This window comes from Rhinichthys klamathensis, unplaced genomic scaffold (genome assembly GCF_029890125.1).
Source record: "Rhinichthys klamathensis goyatoka isolate OS25496 unplaced genomic scaffold, OSU_Roscu_1.1 h1tg000040l_1, whole genome shotgun sequence".
NCBI classification, from domain to species: domain Eukaryota; kingdom Metazoa; phylum Chordata; class Actinopteri; order Cypriniformes; family Leuciscidae; genus Rhinichthys; species Rhinichthys klamathensis.
In genome coordinates, this window is record NW_026606587.1 from 6012283 (window position 1) to 6030952 (window position 18670).

General features: G+C 41.5%; 1 protein-coding gene across 1 annotated transcript in view; it reads right to left on the bottom strand.

Annotated features, from left to right (window-relative positions):
• Positions 1-5016: 5016 nt before the first annotated feature.
• Positions 5017-18670, bottom strand: part of LOC130081766 (uncharacterized) — a 37653-nt gene continuing 23999 nt past the window's right edge. Inside the window, exons 9-20 of the mRNA XM_056246473.1 lie at positions 16641-17705; positions 15647-15701; positions 8934-8993; positions 7812-7856; positions 7598-7727; positions 6305-6414; positions 6186-6230; positions 5949-6084; positions 5726-5841; positions 5455-5499; positions 5229-5367; positions 5017-5128 (exon numbers count right to left, since the gene is read on the bottom strand). Coding sequence (XP_056102448.1) covers positions 5017-5128; positions 5229-5367; positions 5455-5499; positions 5726-5841; positions 5949-6084; positions 6186-6230; positions 6305-6414; positions 7598-7727; positions 7812-7856; positions 8934-8993; positions 15647-15701; positions 16641-17705 — 2058 coding nt within the window. The remainder of the gene's footprint in view (positions 5129-5228; positions 5368-5454; positions 5500-5725; positions 5842-5948; positions 6085-6185; positions 6231-6304; positions 6415-7597; positions 7728-7811; positions 7857-8933; positions 8994-15646; positions 15702-16640; positions 17706-18670) is intronic.

An 18670-nucleotide genomic window follows, 5' to 3' on the forward strand; every position in this document is an offset into this window, starting at 1 on the left:
CAACACGCACAACCTTGAGGCGGATGGGCTACAACAGCAGAAGACTCCACCGGGTACCACTCATCTCCACTACAAATAGGAAAAAGAGGCTACAATTTGCAAGAGCTCACCAAAATTGGACAGTTGAAGACTGGAAAAATGTTGCCTGGTCTGATGAGTCTCGATTTCTGTTGAGACATTCAGATGGTAGAGTCAGAATTTGGCGTAAACAGAATGAGAACATGGATCCATCATGCCTTGTTACCACTGTGCAGGCTGGTGGTGGTGGTATAATGGTGTGGGGGATGTTTTCTTGGCACACTTTAGGCCCCTTAGTGCCAATTGGGCATCGTTTAAATGCCACGGCCTACCTGAGCATTGTTTCTGACCATGTCCATCCCTTTATGGCCACCATGTACCCATCCTCTGATGGCTACTTCCAGCAGGATAATGCACCATGTCACAAAGCTTGACTCATTTCAAATTGGTTTCTTGAACATGACAATGAGTTCACTGTACTAAAATGGCCCCCACAGTCACCAGATCTCAACCCAATAGAGCATATTTGGGATGTGGTGGAACGGGAGCTTCGTGCCCTGGATGTGCATCCCACAAATCTCCATCAACTGCAAGATGCTATCCTATCAATATGGGCCAACATTTCTAAAGAATGCTTTCAGCACCTTGTTGAATCAATGCCACGTAGAATTAAGGCAGTTCTGAAGAGGGGTCAAACACAGTATTAGTATGGTGTTCCTAATAATCCTTTAGGTGAGTGTAGATAAGTGTTTTTGCTGTATCGATTTCTGCATTAACACTTTTGATCTGACTCAGCATGTACATGGACCCACACACACAATCGTGGAAACACTCTAGATTTACTGATCAGGGTCTAAAAATTTCATCGATTGTTAAGGATGTGGCACGGTCTGATCGTTTCTGTATTTTCTTTGATATATTGATCTCTCCTACTACTGAAGCTAGATCTGTCTCTCAAGAAGAGATGCTTAAATGAGAACACTAGTGTGCTATTTATGAAGGCTATATCTTTAACACCAAGCATATCCGCGGACTCTGATTTTCTCCTTGATTCCTTTAACTCAAAAGTTAAGAGTGTAATTTAAGATATTGCTCTTGTGAAAGTCAGGAAGAATAGTGGCAGAAAAAAGCACCTTGGAGAAACACAACACCAGTGCAAAATATGAAAAGACAATGCAGAAAAACTGAGCGTATGTGGCGGAAGACAAAACTTGTAGTTCATTATAACATCTATAAAGACAGCCTTCATGCTTTCAATGTGGAACTAGGCAAAGCTAGACAGAACTTGTAGTTCATTATAACATCTATAAAGACTTCCTTCATGCTTTCAATGTGGAACTAGGAAAAGCTAGACAGACCTTCAAAAATATTATAAACAGCAACTTAAACACGCGCACTCTTTTTGCAATTGTTGAAAGACTAACCCCCCCCAAAAAATTATTTTTTGGAAGAAACAGTTAAGCACCTAAAAACATCAACCCTTGACACACTTCCCAGTCCCACATCTTTTTTTTTCAAAAATGTGTTTACCACTTCTAGGAGATCTGCTTCTAAACAGGTCAAACGCCTCACTTCTTTCTGGGACTTTTCCAAAGTCCCCATAAAAACTGCAGTAGTTAAGCCCCTCCTGAAAAAGAGCAATCTGGATAACACCATACTGAGCAACAGACCAATCTCAAATTTTCCTTTCATAGGCAAGATCATTGGAAAAGTTGTTTTCAATCAGCTGAATAAATTCTTAAGCTTAAATGGATACTTTGACAATTTTCAATCTGGTTTCCGACCACATCACAGCACAGCTCATTAAGATAATAAATTATATTCGCTTAAAAATGTATACAGGAAAAATATCAATGCTGGTACTACTCGACCTCAGTGCTGCATTTGACACAGTCGACATACTTCTTGACAGGCTGGAAAACTGGGTCGGGCTTTTTGGGATGGTCCTAAAATGATTCAGGTCATACTTAGAAGGGAAAGGTTATTATGGGAGTATAGGTGACCATAAGTCTGAGTGGACGTCAATGACATGTGGAGTCCCTCAAGGCTCAATTCTTGCACCGCTCTTGTTCAACCTGTATATGCTCCCACTGAGCCAAATAATGAGAAAGAACCAAATTGCTTACCACAGCTATGAAGATCAGATTACCACAAGATTACCAGCTATGAAGATCAGAAGATCAGTCAATGGGGCTGCAGTCGTTAGGCGACAGGGCTAAGTAGATCTGCTTTGCCCTATTGCCTAACGACTACAGCCCCATTGACTCCCTGTGCCAATGCATTGTTTAACTGAAGAAAGTTTTGGCACACATCCAACTGTTAACTTCATCAAAGACAAAAATGAAGTCATTGCATTTGGACACAAAGATAAAGTTCTCAAGGTGAACGCATACCTTGATGCTAGGGGTCAAACAAACTAAAAATTAAGTCAGGAATCTTGGTGTAATTTTGGAGTCATACCTTAGTTTCAGTAGTCATGTCAAAGCAATAATTAAATCAGCATACTATCATCACAAAAATATTGCACTAATTAGATGCTTTGTTTCCAGACAAGACTTAGAGAAACTCGTTTATGCTTTTATCACCAGAAGGGTGGACTATTTTAACGAACTCCTCACTGGCCTTCCCAAAAAGACCATAAGACAGCTGCAGCTCATACAGAACGCTGCTGTCAGGATTCTAAGCAGAACCAGAAAATATGAACATATTACACCAGTCCTCGGGTCTTTACAGTTACATTTAGGATTGATTTTAAAGTATTATTGTTTGTTTATGAATCACTCAATGGCCTTGGACCTCAATACATTGCAGAATCACTGAATATAAACAGATCACTCAGAACACATTAGCTAGAAATACCAAGGGTTCACTCAAAGCACGGTGAGTCCGCTTTTAGCTATTATGCCCCCCATAACTGGAATCAGCTTCCAGAAGAGATCAGATGTGCTTCAACAGTAGTCACATTTAAAACCATACTCAAAACACATTCGTTTAGCTGTGCATTTACTTAATGAGTACTGTAATACGTCCGACTGATTGCACTATTTTATTTTTGCACCCTCCTTTTGAATCTAAATTGTTCATCTATGTACAGTATCATCTTTTTATTCTTTTAATAACCGTTTTAAATATCCTTGTTCTTAATTTTTGGCTAAGATTTTATTTATTGGTAGGAAGATTTCATTAAGGCTGTCGGTTTAAGCATTTGGGGCTTTACATCCTGGTGGGACCAGGAAGATTTGTCTTCAAGGGTAGTTTAACAATAACTCAACAAATATTTTGTAGTAGTCATTCCCTCTGGGTGCAGAAGATCCGTGTAAATCTGCTCTGGCGGACAACAAAGTTGCACTCTAATTGGGAGCACTGAAGCCATATACAAGTGAAACCCAAAAAATTAATATTGTGCAAAAGTTCATTTATTTGATTGATTCAACTTAAAAGGTGAAACTAATATATTAAACAGACTCATTACATGCAAAGTGAGATTTCAAGCCAATATTTGTAATAATTGATTATGGCTTACAGCTATGAAAACCTTTTCACAATATTCTAATTTTGAATTTGATGTTCTCATAGCTGTAAGCCATAATTAAAATTATAACAAAAGGCTTGAAATCTCACTTTGTATGTAATGAGTCTAAATAATATATTAGTTTCACCTTTTAAAGTTTAATTACTGAAATGAACTTTTGCACGATATTCTAAATTTGAGTATCACCTGTATGGCAGGCAGTGAATTGTGCGCAAACACTCCCACGAAAGTTGACACTAGAATGAGCATGTCTAGTGTAAAATTGCAAATCTGACTCCATTTCTTCCATTCCAGATGGGTTTAAAAAAAAGATTGGAACTTAATTCCTTTTCTGTAAAGCACTTTGAAATTACCATTGTGTATGAAATGTGCTATATAAATAAACTTGCCCATAAGCAAAATACACCATTAAGCTTCTGAACTCAAACTTAAGGAAAATGTATTTTAAAGGCTGAGTTAGAATAATTTGCAATACCACAGTTAAATAATGAGGCTGTTAAAGCCGACTAGGTGAGTTTACTTGTTTGGTGTGATGACATTTAAATATCCCCAACAACCTCTGCAGGCCCATTTAGCCACTTAACAACTGCCTCTTGAGACAAGTAAAAGCTTAACAGGAGGGTATTACTGATGCATTTATTCCATAAAATAAAACATGAAAACATCTTGAGCACGTGTTCACCAAAGACTTTCAGGCATTTAACCAAAACATCATTTCATACAACCCATGACTTCAGGACAATGGAGCCCAAAGTACTAAGATACCAACTCATTTCTGGGTTTTGTCCTATGAAAACCATGTTGATGCGGATTTTGCGGAAGAGATCAAGTAATGATCACAATTTTCTACAGAGCTGCTTTAGTTGAATTGAACTAATTTCATAGATCTTTACAGTTATTGAACTGAATCACTGAACAATGAATACCACTTTCTCTTTAGAGCTGTGCTAAAGCAGCATTTATCCATTTGCACCATTAAACAATTTCAATGTATAAGTGCTACAAAAGTTGAGTCGACTAAGGGGGGTATGGTTAGTTCAAGAGATGGTCATGCCTCCGTTACAAGCTTTTTATAAATTGATCAGTGGTACAATTTGAATGGGAACAGTTTCCCAAATGTTTCCCTCACACTACAAACAGTTAGAGCAAAAATAAAATATAGCATATTTAGGCTAGTTATATTTGCTGGCATTTGTTTTACTTTGCAGTATAACTGGTGTACGTGATGGTTTGTGAAATGATCAAACTACTAGGAAGCACTCCAACAAGAACAAATGTCTTCCAAGGCATTTATTGCAAAGAAACAACTTTGAAATAGGTTTGAAGCTAAATTCCACAAGTCCAGACACTGTATTCTCCAAGAAAGAAAACGAATCATGAAGCGAGCTAACAATCTAGCGTCTTGAATAATCCTAAAAACAAGGTTGTACAAAAAAAACCCCAGCAATTTCACTAGACAGTAACACTTAGTCATCTACACAGCTGTAAGAGACATACAGAAACTTGAATGTGCCGAAACATGGATCTGAGAAGACACCATTGGAGGCTACTAGGTCACAGCTATTGATTCCTTCACACCTATAAAAAGGGAGAAATAAGAGAAATAAGTCGGTCAAGGTTCTATGAAAAAAAAAAAAACACTGCATTTAAACTGAATTTATAAAAAGAATAAACTCACTCATCAGTAACCATTGCCAGGGAGTTTGAGGAGTAGCAGTCTGTTTTGGCAGTCTGAGAAGCAGGTTTTCTGATAGAACATGTGCTGCGATCAGTTCGCCCATAGTTAGCAGTGTGAACGTTAATGACAGTCCCTGGCTCTAAAAACGACAACAATTCAGCTTCAAAATCAACTTGCTCTAAAAACAATTCAACTTTAAGCAACATTCATGTAGCATTATACACACCACATTTCAGAGTAGCATTTGCATTTTCGCAGATCACACTTGAACCTACAGAAAACAGAGGATGTTAGATCATTAGTAAAGTGAGTAGTAGTCTTTCAAATAAAAGGCTTGAGCTTGTGTAAAGTGATCATGCTTTTGAAAAGCATGTCTGGTGGTGACTGGTTTGTGCGTCGCTGGTGAACAGGAGACAAATAACTAAATATTTCACCATTAGCTCAAACACTTCCTGGATCAAAGTGAATTGGAAGTAGACATGTTGAGGGATACTCACGGAGTGCAGTTGGGAGGCAAAAATAGGAGACTGTGAGGTACTTATACGTGCCAACGCAGGGATCAGTAAAGACTGTTTGTGTCGCAAACAACTCACAACTTGCCAAGCCATTGCAGCTTTACAGAAAAAAAAAGAAAAGAAAAGATCCTTACATTCGTCATTACTAAAGACAAGGTACAGCAGAAGTTACATACAACAGTATTAAACTTTCTTTTCATCAAACCTTTTCGACACAGGAGCCAGTGCATTGGGAGAATAGCAGTTGGAGTTTTGGAGCTCACTCGATGGACGTCCTTCCGAGCAGGTGAATTTATCTGTACGTCCATAGTGTGCAGAATTCATCTGAATCGTACCACTTTCTACAGAGATTTAACAAACAAAAATATGCATCTTGCATGAACATGTGGAAAAGTTCAAGATAACCTACATTTTCCAAATTGAACATGGAAAAATAGCTCACCACATGTCAAGTAAGAGTATCCACCATGACAAGTTACACTTTTTTCTGGAAGAGGAAGACCATTACAGGCTTGCACAGAAAGTTGAAGAAATGGAGGAAGAGACAAACAAAATCCAAACCTGCTTGGATGCAAATATAGTTGGTAGTGTAGTACTTGTAGGTGCCATCACAAGGATCTCGTGCTGCAAGTCCTTGCGTGCTTAACTCACACACGCTCAGTCCATCACACCTGTTTAAAAGGACAAAGATGCAGTCCTGACTGGACTCTTGGAAACCTTAAATCTACATAACTAACCTGTTAAAAAAAAAAAAAAAAGCGCAGAGGGAGCTGAAACTCAACATAGCTAAAAATCAATGCAAGGAATCCATAGAAAAGGACTTGTGCAAATACAAAGAAACTGTGGGCCATCATGAAATCCATTACAAATATGACTCCCACTAGGAAACCATTACACAAAACTGATGACAATACTATGGCAAATGATTTGAATAACTGCTAGATTAGGTTTGATTCACATGACTTATCTTTTAAACTATACCATAAGTGATGATTGGGTTCCAATGATAGACAATAGTCCCTTGGAAGTCACAAGACTTTTTAAAAGAACAAACACTATAAGGCAACAGGCCCTGATGGCGTCTCAGCTTTCCTTTTGAAGACATTTGCAGAGGAACTTACACCAGATGGGTCCTTGTCTTTCAAAGGTCTGTTAATTCACACAATAACATCTCTGGGAAAAGGCAATCATTACTCCCAAAAAACCTGTTCCACAAGAAAATGATTAGACCAGTAGCCCTGACTTCCATTATAATGAAAGTATCTGGAAAAGCTAATGGCATGGATGCTGAGGTCAAACATAAAGGGACCGCTAGATCCGTATCGGTTTGCCTATAAAGACTATCGGGGCACTGAGGATGCTATACTAACCAGAATACACCATTTAGCAAAACCCAAGGCCTACACCAGACAGCCATTTCTAGACTTCAGCTCTGCTTTTAATACTCTGCAGCCACACATCCTTCTCAGTAAACGCAGACAGATGTCTATTAACCAGTACATCATCTGAGGCCTGTTGCATGAAGCTAGTTGAACAAACTGAGTTTCAGAGTAGGTTTAGAGTTGACAGATCCATATAAATCCAACCTGGTATAGGTTAGGTTCACAACGCTCGGTATAAACTTGTTTTGGTGTCTGTATTTTTGTTTTGGTGTCTGTACACTGTATTTTTTGAATTGGCTGTATCTATTGCTGTATTTTTATGTGGCAGCCTTTATGTCCAAGACAAATTTCCCTAGGGACAAATAAAGTAACCTCTTGAATCTCAAGAACGATGAAATCGAGCAACAGAGCAAGCAGACTCAATTCTACCCATAATTGTTCTGTCTCAAGTCACAAAGAAAGAGATCCTTACCGTTTAGAGACTTCAGGAACACCCATTGAACACTGAGTATTAATCGTTTGTCCTTGTGGTCGTCCAACACTGCAAATGTTGCTGTTTGTCCGGCCAAAGGTTGCTGATTCCACATGGATCACACCAGAGGCTAAATGGAAGAAAAACATCAGGACATTGATTACTCAAGAAAAAAAGTAAAATATTTTAGTTGAATGACATTACAACATCTTACCACAACTGAGACGCTGGACAAACCCATCACATGTGACAACAGTCTCTGAAAAGATAAGATTCCAGCTTCAGGTTTTATTTGTAGTAAGGTGAGACTGACAAACTATAAGGGGAGAGAAACTCCAGATACTACATCTGCAAAATACTAAATACTGTGAGAAAGAAAACCTTATACAGTAATGTGGGTTTTAGAGTGAATGATACATAACAAGGAATGTTATTGGATTACCACGATGCATCATTTACAGGATCTTTAACTCCAAGTTCTTCAAAAAAAAGTGGCAGTTAAGAGTGAGCATATCTTAAAGCAAAACTGCTTTCTTTATGCCTTCAGAACAATATGCATTGTCTGATTTAAGCTTTATGACTTAAAATACCATTACGGCAGAGCGCTATAGTGTGAGGATCTTAAAGATGCTGAGCCCCAACTGTTTTTATATGCAGGGCTTGAATGCCTTGCTTACAGATTTGACCATGCTCAGCACCAGCCAAAGCACAAAAGCAAACTTGAATATAGTCATTGACCCACACTGAATGTTCTAATCACACTGTGTGATCGTACACAAAAGGTTTAAGATAAAAAAAAAAAAAAAAGTGCATTCACGCAATGTATATAATTGAGATTCCATCTTGTACCACCTGACCGCTGCAAATTCATTTAGGTGTTGACATAAGTCTGAGGACATGAACAGCTCCAAGTAGAACCTCACATGTCATCTCATAATAGACCTTAGTCAGGGTAGCCCCATATCTTTTGACAGGAATGAAAACTAGGCTGTGAGGGATAGAAGTACAAGTGGGTTCAATGGATCCTACTGTTGTTTAACGCAATTGTCCAGCTAACAAAAAGAAATTCAATAGACAAACTCGATAAATTGGTTTTGAAAGTTATGTTACGAAAATTACATGATCTAAGACCTTTTTTAGCCCATTCAGTGTGCGGTCTGCTCACCATTGTAAAGACTGCAAGTCAATCCCTCAGAGCCCTGATTTTCATCCAGGTTACAGTAAATTCAATATGGCATCTACCCTGACTAAGGTATATTATCTTAATTACAGCATGCTGTGCACACAGCATAAGTAATTGTGTAACTGCTGATTGGCAACTGGACTGATGAAGTACCGGCAGATATCAGCAACCTGGAGTTTAGAAGCACTGTAAAAAAAAAAAAAACACAAGTCACTAAATTAATGACAAATCATACATTTCATTACCCATAAAAATGTACTAAAGTTACATTTCAGAACTTCCAGAAGAGATGGAAGTGCATCAAATTAAAAATGAAACACTGTAGGTTATGGTACGATTACAAAGACGACCTGTATATTGATAAGGAGGAAAAAAGTCGGACGGAGAGGCAATGGTACCATATAGTTTGTTTTATTTTTAATTTTACGAAAGCTTTATGTGCAGATAATTATTCGTCATGCTATACATGCAAATTGACGAGGGCGGATACACATTCTGAAGCATTTTTTTAGGTCCAAAAGAGGACATGTCCGGGCGAAAAAGGACTTAGTCAACCAGCTAGGATCAAAGATAAACTGAAATGTACGGCGCTTTACCTGCGCACGGATTGAAGCCCGTTATTGGACCTAACAAAAGCTCTGCTAACGTGGACTTTAAGTTCTAATTTAACAATTTATGAACTTATCGAACACTTACATTTTTAAAACACGAAAGGAATTGAATCAAGAATACACACTTACAGGTAAAGATGATGACGCTCAAATAAACCATGTTGATGATAAAGGAAGAAATTCTATCTCTGCTTAGTTGATATCAGATGAGAGGATCTACTTGTACAAGTTCGTTCCGACGTCACGACCAATTGGGTCCTTCAAACGCAGGTGATGCTGTTTGTAATTTAATTTAATTGAATTAGGATACCTCGGCCGTTTCTCAATATGCGTTCTTGTCTGTACTTGTGTTCTTGTGGACTTGTGAAACGTCATCAGTCACTGCCCAAGTACTGTTCCAATTCAAAGTTCACATCTAGCCAAGTCCATTTCAAATCCCCGGATGTGTTCTTGATCCGCCCCGTTTACCGAGGATGCATCGAGAGGTGACCATACCCAGAGAGAGAGAGTTGCGACACTCCCATAGCAGGCGCGGAGTTTGCGGGGGGGCAGGGGGAGCATTGCTCCCCCCTGGTGGCTGAAACCCGTTTAAATTTTTTTTTTGCATTGTAAAAAAATATATATATTATAAATATTTTAAATAACACAAAACAACTAAATGGTGGTAGGTAATATACATCTGATTTTATATACTGCTTTAGTAAAAAAAAAAACTGCAATGGAAACAGGTTTTGCAGCCCCGGGGCCCGAACAAGGAGGGGGCCCTTGATTGGCTGTGGAGCAGATACTAGGCTTGTTTGAGATGCGCCTTGCCTCGCCTGCAATGTAGTCGAGAGTAGGCGGCTGCAGTGAGAGGAGGAGTGAAAAAAGCGCAGGCAAGCCGGACAGATCTCGCTTCTCGCAGTGGATCAGACACCTGTGAGATCAAAGGCGGATATCGCGGGATTCACGGGATTCACGCCCGTGCACGGTGTTGCTAATAAACTGGATGTAATTGAAGTTTTGTTGCTTGAATATGAAAATAAATATAAGGAACAAGACACCCAAAGTACTTATTTTAATTCCATTTTAAATAGGCCTATGTGTTTATCAATCATTTTTTCTTTAATACAGATATGTGTTTTTATTTTTTATTTGTATTTTTCTAAATTACATCACATAGATCACACTGTCAGAGAGTTTGGGAATATCCACACATAATTTATACACATAAAACATGATATCAGAGTTTTAAAATCAAACATTTTAAAAGAGAACAATACATCACGGTTGTTTAAACCAATGAGCATTAAGCTGTGTCGTCAGCAAGTCGTTTCCCATCGTGCTTTTGATCAGTGCAGTCGGTGGAGAGCAACTGCGCGCGGCTGCAGAATCCGACACGTGCGCCTTGCGGTCGCGAGAGTTTTTTGACATACGTCGGCATGACATCAGAGCAAGGCGGACCGCACTCGGACACATTTCTAACCGGCATGCATCTCGCGCTGATCACCGGTGATCGGTTCTGCGCAGATTTTGCTCATCTCAAACAAGCCTACTACTACCCTTCTGATTGCCAAAGCCTTACCACGCAACGCCCCCCACAAATTAGCCCTGTTATTTAGTAGTGCTTTGCCGAATATTCCATGCATTATCATGGAATCATTATCATTAATATTATAGTGACCGCTCGCAAAGACCCGCCTTTTTTAGTTACTGTGTGACAAGCCAGGCGGCTCTCACGAGTCACGCACATTCTCACTCATGCACTGAAAAATAGTAGCCTACATCGCGGGGCAAAGACTAATAGGCCGGGAGCCAGGTCCACTCATCAGGATGTTTTTTGCTACCTTTTTTTCACTATTATTTCCTATTATTTTATACCTTGGGCCATCACAAGTTGATAATGACCACCCCCAACTCGGCCCCGTTTGGTCTCAGGGGCCAAAAAACACCCTTTTTGGGGAAAGATTTTGGCGGAATGATGTAATTGTGAATATTAAGGTACTGCAGCTACATAAATTGTCATATAACCCCCAAATTTTGCATGGTGTATCCTGACACATAGGGTAAACTAGCAGAAAAAGATTCTGGGGATTGCTGCTTTTTTGCTGTCAAATATCACCCTCAACATACCCCAAAAGACAAAAAAATGTCTGTCCGCCTGACAAATTGTCATCACAAGTGACCATTTTCAAGCATTTTATTATACACATCACTGCCCCAAATGTACATGAAAAACTTCCCAAGTTTATAAGCTTCAATTTAAGTCCAAGATGACCTTTCTATCTAGAGGATTGCAGATGGTATAACCAAAGTTCTCCACTGTACCTCCAATCGGAGAAAATGGAACTTTCAAACATTACCATTCCATAGGGAATTGAAGGTACAATATGCAGGATTTTTCGCCACCAAGGGTCGCAAACCTCTTACAATAACAAAGGCATATATTGATGACGTATATTCCGCATTAAGCGAAATTATGGATCTTGTCGTCAAGCTGATGGATCTTTTATGGATGAGTGAATACATTGATGTTTTTAACATGACTGTTGTGTGAAGCAGGGCGCGATTGCTAGACGTATACCAGCGCCACACGCAATGCGAGTCCCGCGGATATAAAGCATAAGGACATTTCATTCTACCGACTACACGCAAGTGCTGCATTACTACTCACACAGGTCAGTTTATTAAACTAATGAAACTTGAGGTAACGCAGCGCTGTTTCACTTGCTCTAACAGTTACACTATCACACTAAATGGCATTTGAGTTTGTTGAATGTTGTTAGTTAGGTTGTTTGTATGAGACTAAGTAAGCTAGATCAACATTAGAATAACATACAGATCATATTCTAACATTTCATCATGTTGAACTAAATAACGTGTGTCGCCATGGTTACTATTGCAGTACGAACTCAAACCTGGCGGAAACCAGGGCTAATGCGGATATGACGCCATTGACTGGCGACTCCTCACCCCTGCTCACACACCCCGTTTCCTTGGTTAAAATCGCAATTTTCTCACGATTTACAAATAGTTGGAAAATTTGGGATATTGTAAGTAGCCTAATCAACTAAACAAAATATATAACATGGGCCTAGTGGTTTTTGGATATTTTACTGCAAAAATCCTGGATATTGTACCTTTAACCCTCTGGGGTCTAAGGTGTTTTTGAGGTCCTTGAGATGTTTGGACATGCCCTGACATTTGTGCTTTTTTCAGTTGTGCTTTTTTTCAGCAAAGGTGTAATTACACTCTATTTAGCACAAACAGGGCTACCATAATATGTGAGCAACATGTATGTACATGTTTGTATTTTTGAGAGAATATCGTTTATGCATGGTTATTGAAAAAACTAAAAATTAAAGTTTCTGAAATAAGGCCACAAAACACATACAAAATATCTGTCCACAAGACTTTTGACTAATGGATGTTGTCGCCTAGAGTTTTTGCTTCAAAATGATCTGAAAATCATCCTGCCTAATCATTCACATAACACAATAGATTGCTTTAAATTGTGAAAAACATTTTTTTGTTTGGAAAGGCAATATGCGGATGGGACAGCCCAACCACTTATCATGAATAATTAGATGGTTCACACCTGAGAAGACCTGCATAATAATGAGCCTTTCATTTAGTTGTGTCACACAAGAAGGAATGCAAGGGTATATATATATATATATATATATACACTCACCGGCCACTTTATTAGGTACCCCATGCTAGTAACGGGTTGGACCCCCTTTTGCCTTCAGGACTGCCTCAATTCTTCGTGGCATAGATTCAACAAGGTGCTGGAAGCATTCCTCAGGGAGTTTGGTCCATATTGACATGATGGCATCACACAGTTGCCGCAGATTTGTCGGCTGCACATCCATGATGCGAATCTCCCGTTCCACCACATCCCAAAGATGCTCTATTGGGTTGAGATCTGGTGACTGTGGAGGCCATTTTAGTACAGTGAACTCATTGTCATGTTCAAGAAACCAATTTGAAATGATTAGAGCTTTGTGACATGGTGGAAGTAGCCATCAGAGGATGGGTACATGGTGGCCATAAAGGGATGGACATGGTCAGAAACAATGCTCAGGTAGGCCGTGGCATTTAAACGATGCCCAATTGGCACTAAGGGGCCTAAAGTGTGCCAGGAAAACATCCCCCACACCATTACACCACCACCACCAGCCTGCACAGTGGTAACAAGGCATGATGGTTCCATGTTCTCATTCTGTTTACGCCAAATTCTGACTCTAACATCTGAATGTCTCAACAGAAATCGAGACTCATCAGACCAGGCAACATTTTTCCAGTCTTCAACTGTTCAATTTTGGTGAGCTCTTGCAAATTGTAGCCTCTTTTTCCTATTTGTAGTGGAGATGAGTGGTACCTGGTGGAGTCTTCTGCTGTTGTAGCCCATCCGCCTCAAGGTTGTGCGTGTTGTGGCTTCACAAATGCTTTGCTGCATACCTCGGTTGTAACGAGTGGTTATTTCAGTCACTGTTGCCCTTCTATCAGCTCGAACCAGTCTGGCCATTCTCCTCTGACCTCTGGCATCAACAAGGCATTTCCGCCCACAGAACTGCCGCTCACTGGATGTCTTTTCTTTTTCGGACCATTCTCTGTAAACCCTAGAGATGGTTGTGCGTGAAAATCCCAGTAGATTAGCAGTTTCTGAAATACTCAGACCAGCCCTTCTGGCACCAACAATCATGCCACGTTCAAAGTCACTCAAATCACCTTTCTTCCCCATACTGATGCTCGGTTTGAACTGCAGGAGATTGTCTTGACCATGTCTACATGCCTAAATGCACTGAGTTGCCGCCATGTGATTGGCTGCTTAGAAATTAAGTGTTAACGAGCAGTTGGACAGGTGTACCTAATAAAGTGGCCGGTGAGTGTATATATATATATATATATATATAAAATCAAAATATAAATGAAAGTCAAAAGCACATTTTTAGTCATATCTGAAAACAAATCCTGTTTAAATAGGCTATATGGGCCATTCTACAATTCTGTAGAATGGCCCATATAGCCTATTTGAACAGTTTCAAAGTTAGAGTTGGAAACATCTTGAAAAGAAAATGGTATTTTTCCATTAAAAATGTCTTAAAGTATTATTTTTTAAAGTAGGCTAATACATTATTATACATATTTCAAAGTTAAGTTCATTATTCATTATTAAAATTCATTATTTTGATATAGCTTGCATTGGAACAAACACTAGAACATCTTAGTTGATTAGTTTATTTTTGACAAAACATACTATATATTTAACATATGAGCAGAAACTGCTAACAAAAGCTTATTTGATGTCTATTTTAGAGTAAAAACTTTATAATCTATCCAAAACTAGTCAACGAAATGACTCGCATTCATTCACTCACACACAGACACCCGATTCATATTTAAACAATATTAGTAAACAACAGCGCCCATCTGTGTCGTTAATTCATTCACACACAGAAACGTGATTCAAATTTAAACAGTATTTTTGCGTTTACAGACACTATCTATATCGCGATTAGAACAAAGCACAAAAATAAAAAACGTACACAATTCTCAGCTGGATGCTTTGGATAAACCAGCACTTATTCTGAGGTAAATGTCCCAGGATTATTCCTCACAACCTCGCAAGACGACATAGTACATTAATCTGATTATACTCGATGTGTTTTACCGAGTTTATGTGGGCGTTTACACGTCTCCATGTGATGCTTCAGATAATTTGCGTTTGAATAGTGCGCGCTCTCCGTGGGCATGTCACATTAGCAGAATAATGAGCTGCGAGAACGATAATGAGAATCTCTCTCTTTTTATATAGATTACATAAACAGAGAATATTTATTTTAGTTTGGAATTAGATCATTTAAAAGTACACACTTAAATGATTATAAAGATATATTGCTCATGCCTGGGGGAATAGTATTCGCTGAGTTTTGTTTAAATTTAGAGACGTGCTCCAGAAAAGAGTTAACGGAGACAGAGAGGCAGAAACCACACCCTGTTTATTTTCTTTAATTTACAAAAGCACAATGTTTTATTTCGATTGTAAGTAGACACATAAAAAAATAGACATTTAACAGTTTATTTTTTCATATTTCTTAAGTCTGTATGACCAGAAATTATGGAGTATTTTCAGTCAATTTTTCTGCTATGTGAAAAAAAATCGAGTTTGTCGCGCCGGCGCGATAGCCGACCCCAGGGGGTTAAGCATATTTTTTGCATATGAACAATATTTCTGAAACAAGTTGAGACTTAACTTATGTACTGCTATACTGTCACGGGTGCGTTGCGGAGAATGGAGCGAGGACTCAAATGCAGAGGTGAAAGCCTTTAATTAAGTAAAACATAAATTAAACAAAGGAAATCCAGGTTGATAAACTAATTGCTAAATCCAGAAACACGACATGGCAGGAACAGAACAACACACAACTCAAAATCCCAAGTAACAAACAACGAACGAGCACAGGACAACAAACACAGGAAGACTAAATAGGGAGGCAAACAAAGGAGGGTAACGAGGCTGACAGGTGGAACAAATAAACCAATAACCAGATAACAAGGGGGAGGGATCAAACAATGACAAGAGCACATGGCTCAAAATAACAAAACACCCATGTGCATCACAAGACAGGACAGACATGTGACATTACCCCCTCCCTACGGAGCGGCTACCAGACGCTCCATCAGACCAGGGCGGGACAGGAAGGAAACACCAGGGCGGGACGGGAGGGACAGACCAAGGTGGGACAGGAGGGACAGACCAGGGGGGAATGGGAGGCCAGGGTGAAGCGGACAGTCCATTGGGCGGCCAGGGCGAAGCTGAAGACCCCTCGGGCGGCCAGGGCGGCGAAGACCCCTCGGGCGGCCAGGGCGGCGAAGACCCCTCGGGCGGCCAGGGCGGCGAAGACCCCTCGGGCGGCCAGGGCGGCGAAGACCCCTCGGGCGGCCAGGGCGGCGAAGACCCCTCGGGCGGCCAGGGCGGCGAAGACCCCTCGGGCGGCCAGGACGGCGAAGACCCCTCGGGCGGCCAGGGCGGCGAAGACCCCTCGGGCGGCCAGGGCGGCGAAGACCCCTCGGGCGGCCAGGGCGGCGAAGACCCCTCGGGCGGCCAGGGCGGCGAAGACCCCCCGGGCGGCCAGGGCGGCGAAGACCCCTCGGGCGGCCAGGGCGGCGAAGACCCCTCGGGCGGCCAGGGCGGCGAAGACCCCTCGGGCGGCCAGGGTGGTGACCTATAGCCCCCCCGCAACCAAATCTTGGGGAGAGAGACAGGTTCAGGGACAGGCTCTGGCTGGGCAGATATGACGTGGGCAATCTCTGGCATGGCGTGGCTGGCGTGGACAATTACTAGCACGGCGTGGCTGACATGGACAGTCTCTGGCACGGCGTGACTGACGTGAAACGCCGGCTCGGCGTGACTGACACGAACAGTCTCTGGCTCGACAGACGTAAGGATCTTGGGCGGCGCTGGCAGGGCAAGACGTCTGGGTGGCGCCAGCAGGGCGAGACTCTTTGGTGGCGCCAGCAGGGCGAGACGTCTGGGTGGCGCCAGCAGGGCGAGACGCTTGGGTGGCGCCAGCAGGGCGAGACGCTTGGGTGGCGCCAGCAGGGCGAGACGCTTGGGTGGCGCCAGCAGGGCGAGACGCTTGGGTGGCGCCAGCAGGGCGAGGCGCTTGGGTGGCGCCGGGAGAGCAAGGCGTTTGGGTGACTCGGTTGCAGTTCCCACTGGATGCTTCGAGGTCCCGGCTGAAGGCTTCGGAACAACCTCCGGATCTCGTGGTTGACTGGAAGCTTTCCTCCTTCTCCGTTTACGTGAGCGAACGGTCTTTATAGGTTCCTCGGCCACCAATGGTGGCGCTGCAGGGTAAGGGAACCGCTCTGGGACAACCGGATCTGAGACCACTGAAGTCACCTCCTTAGGGACCCCCGGACTTGGGACCACCGAAGTCAAGTCCCCCTGAACAACCAGGCTTGAGACCACCGAGCTTGTGACCACCGAACTTGGGACCGCCGAAGTCGCATCCTTCGGGACCCCCGGACTTGGGACCCCCGGACTTGGGACCACCGGCGCCGGATCCTCCTGGACCACCGAAGTCAGATCCCCTCGGCCCACCAAGGATGGATTCTCCCAGGCCACTGAATCAGGAGGAACTTCATGACGTTCAAGGAGTATTATAAATTCCCCAAACGTCAAACTCTGCAAACTTCTCATAATACCAAAAGGTATGGGGTCATCAAGTGCATAATTAAGTAGATCCTTCAGAGCCCCCTCACTAAGCTTCAGTCCCACTGCCACTGCAGAGAACTTCCGGGCAAAGTCCCTCACCTTAGTCCCCTGTTGCCGAAGAGAGGTCAATTCCCTGAATTTCATAATCCGTTCGTATTGCGGACATGATGAAGGAAAGACTGGTGGTTCCTTTGAATTCTTCCTCCGCTGAGTCCTCATGATGGCTCGTTCGTTCTGTCACGGGTGCGTTGCGGAGAATGGAGCGAGGACTCAAATGCAGAGGTGAAAGCCTTTAATTAAGTAAAACATAAATTAAACAAAGGAAATCCAGGTTGATAAACTAATTGCTAAATCCAGAAACACGACATGGCAGGAACAGAACAACACACAACTCAAAATCCCAAGTAACATAAACAACGAACGAGCACAGGACAACAAACACAGGAAGACTAAATAGGGAGGCAAACAAAGGAGGGTAACGAGGCTGACAGGTGGAACAAATAAACCAATAACCAGATAACACGGGGGAGGGATCAAACAATGACAAGAGCACATGGCTCAAAATAACAAAACACCCATGTGCATCACAAGACAGGACAGACATGTGACATATACTATATGAAGTGAATTGCATGAAAAGTGAGTAATGTTATGCCCCTAGGTGGACTGGGGTCAGGGTGCAACATAGGGTACTTTCATACAAATCAATTAACCAAATGTGAGACTTATTAAATAGAAAACATTTCTTTGGTTCTTAGATCTTTTTGCTGCTTATCCATGCTGTACTTAGACGAATGGTCACGTTAGTGTATTGTATTAGTGTACAATATAAACTCTCAATCATCATTTTCCTCCTCTTCCTCCTCTTCACCTATATTCGTATGGATTTCATCAGTCAAGTCCTCTTCATTTGTTTCATTTTCTGCCAAGACATCAACAAGGGCTTGGGGGATGACGTCCCCCTCAAACCATAGTGGTTCTAGCTTGCCTGTCTCTGTGTTTATGTGACATCCATTGAAATACGATTGAAATCATAGAAGCGACACGTGAAGTCTTGAACACCGCTGAGAATC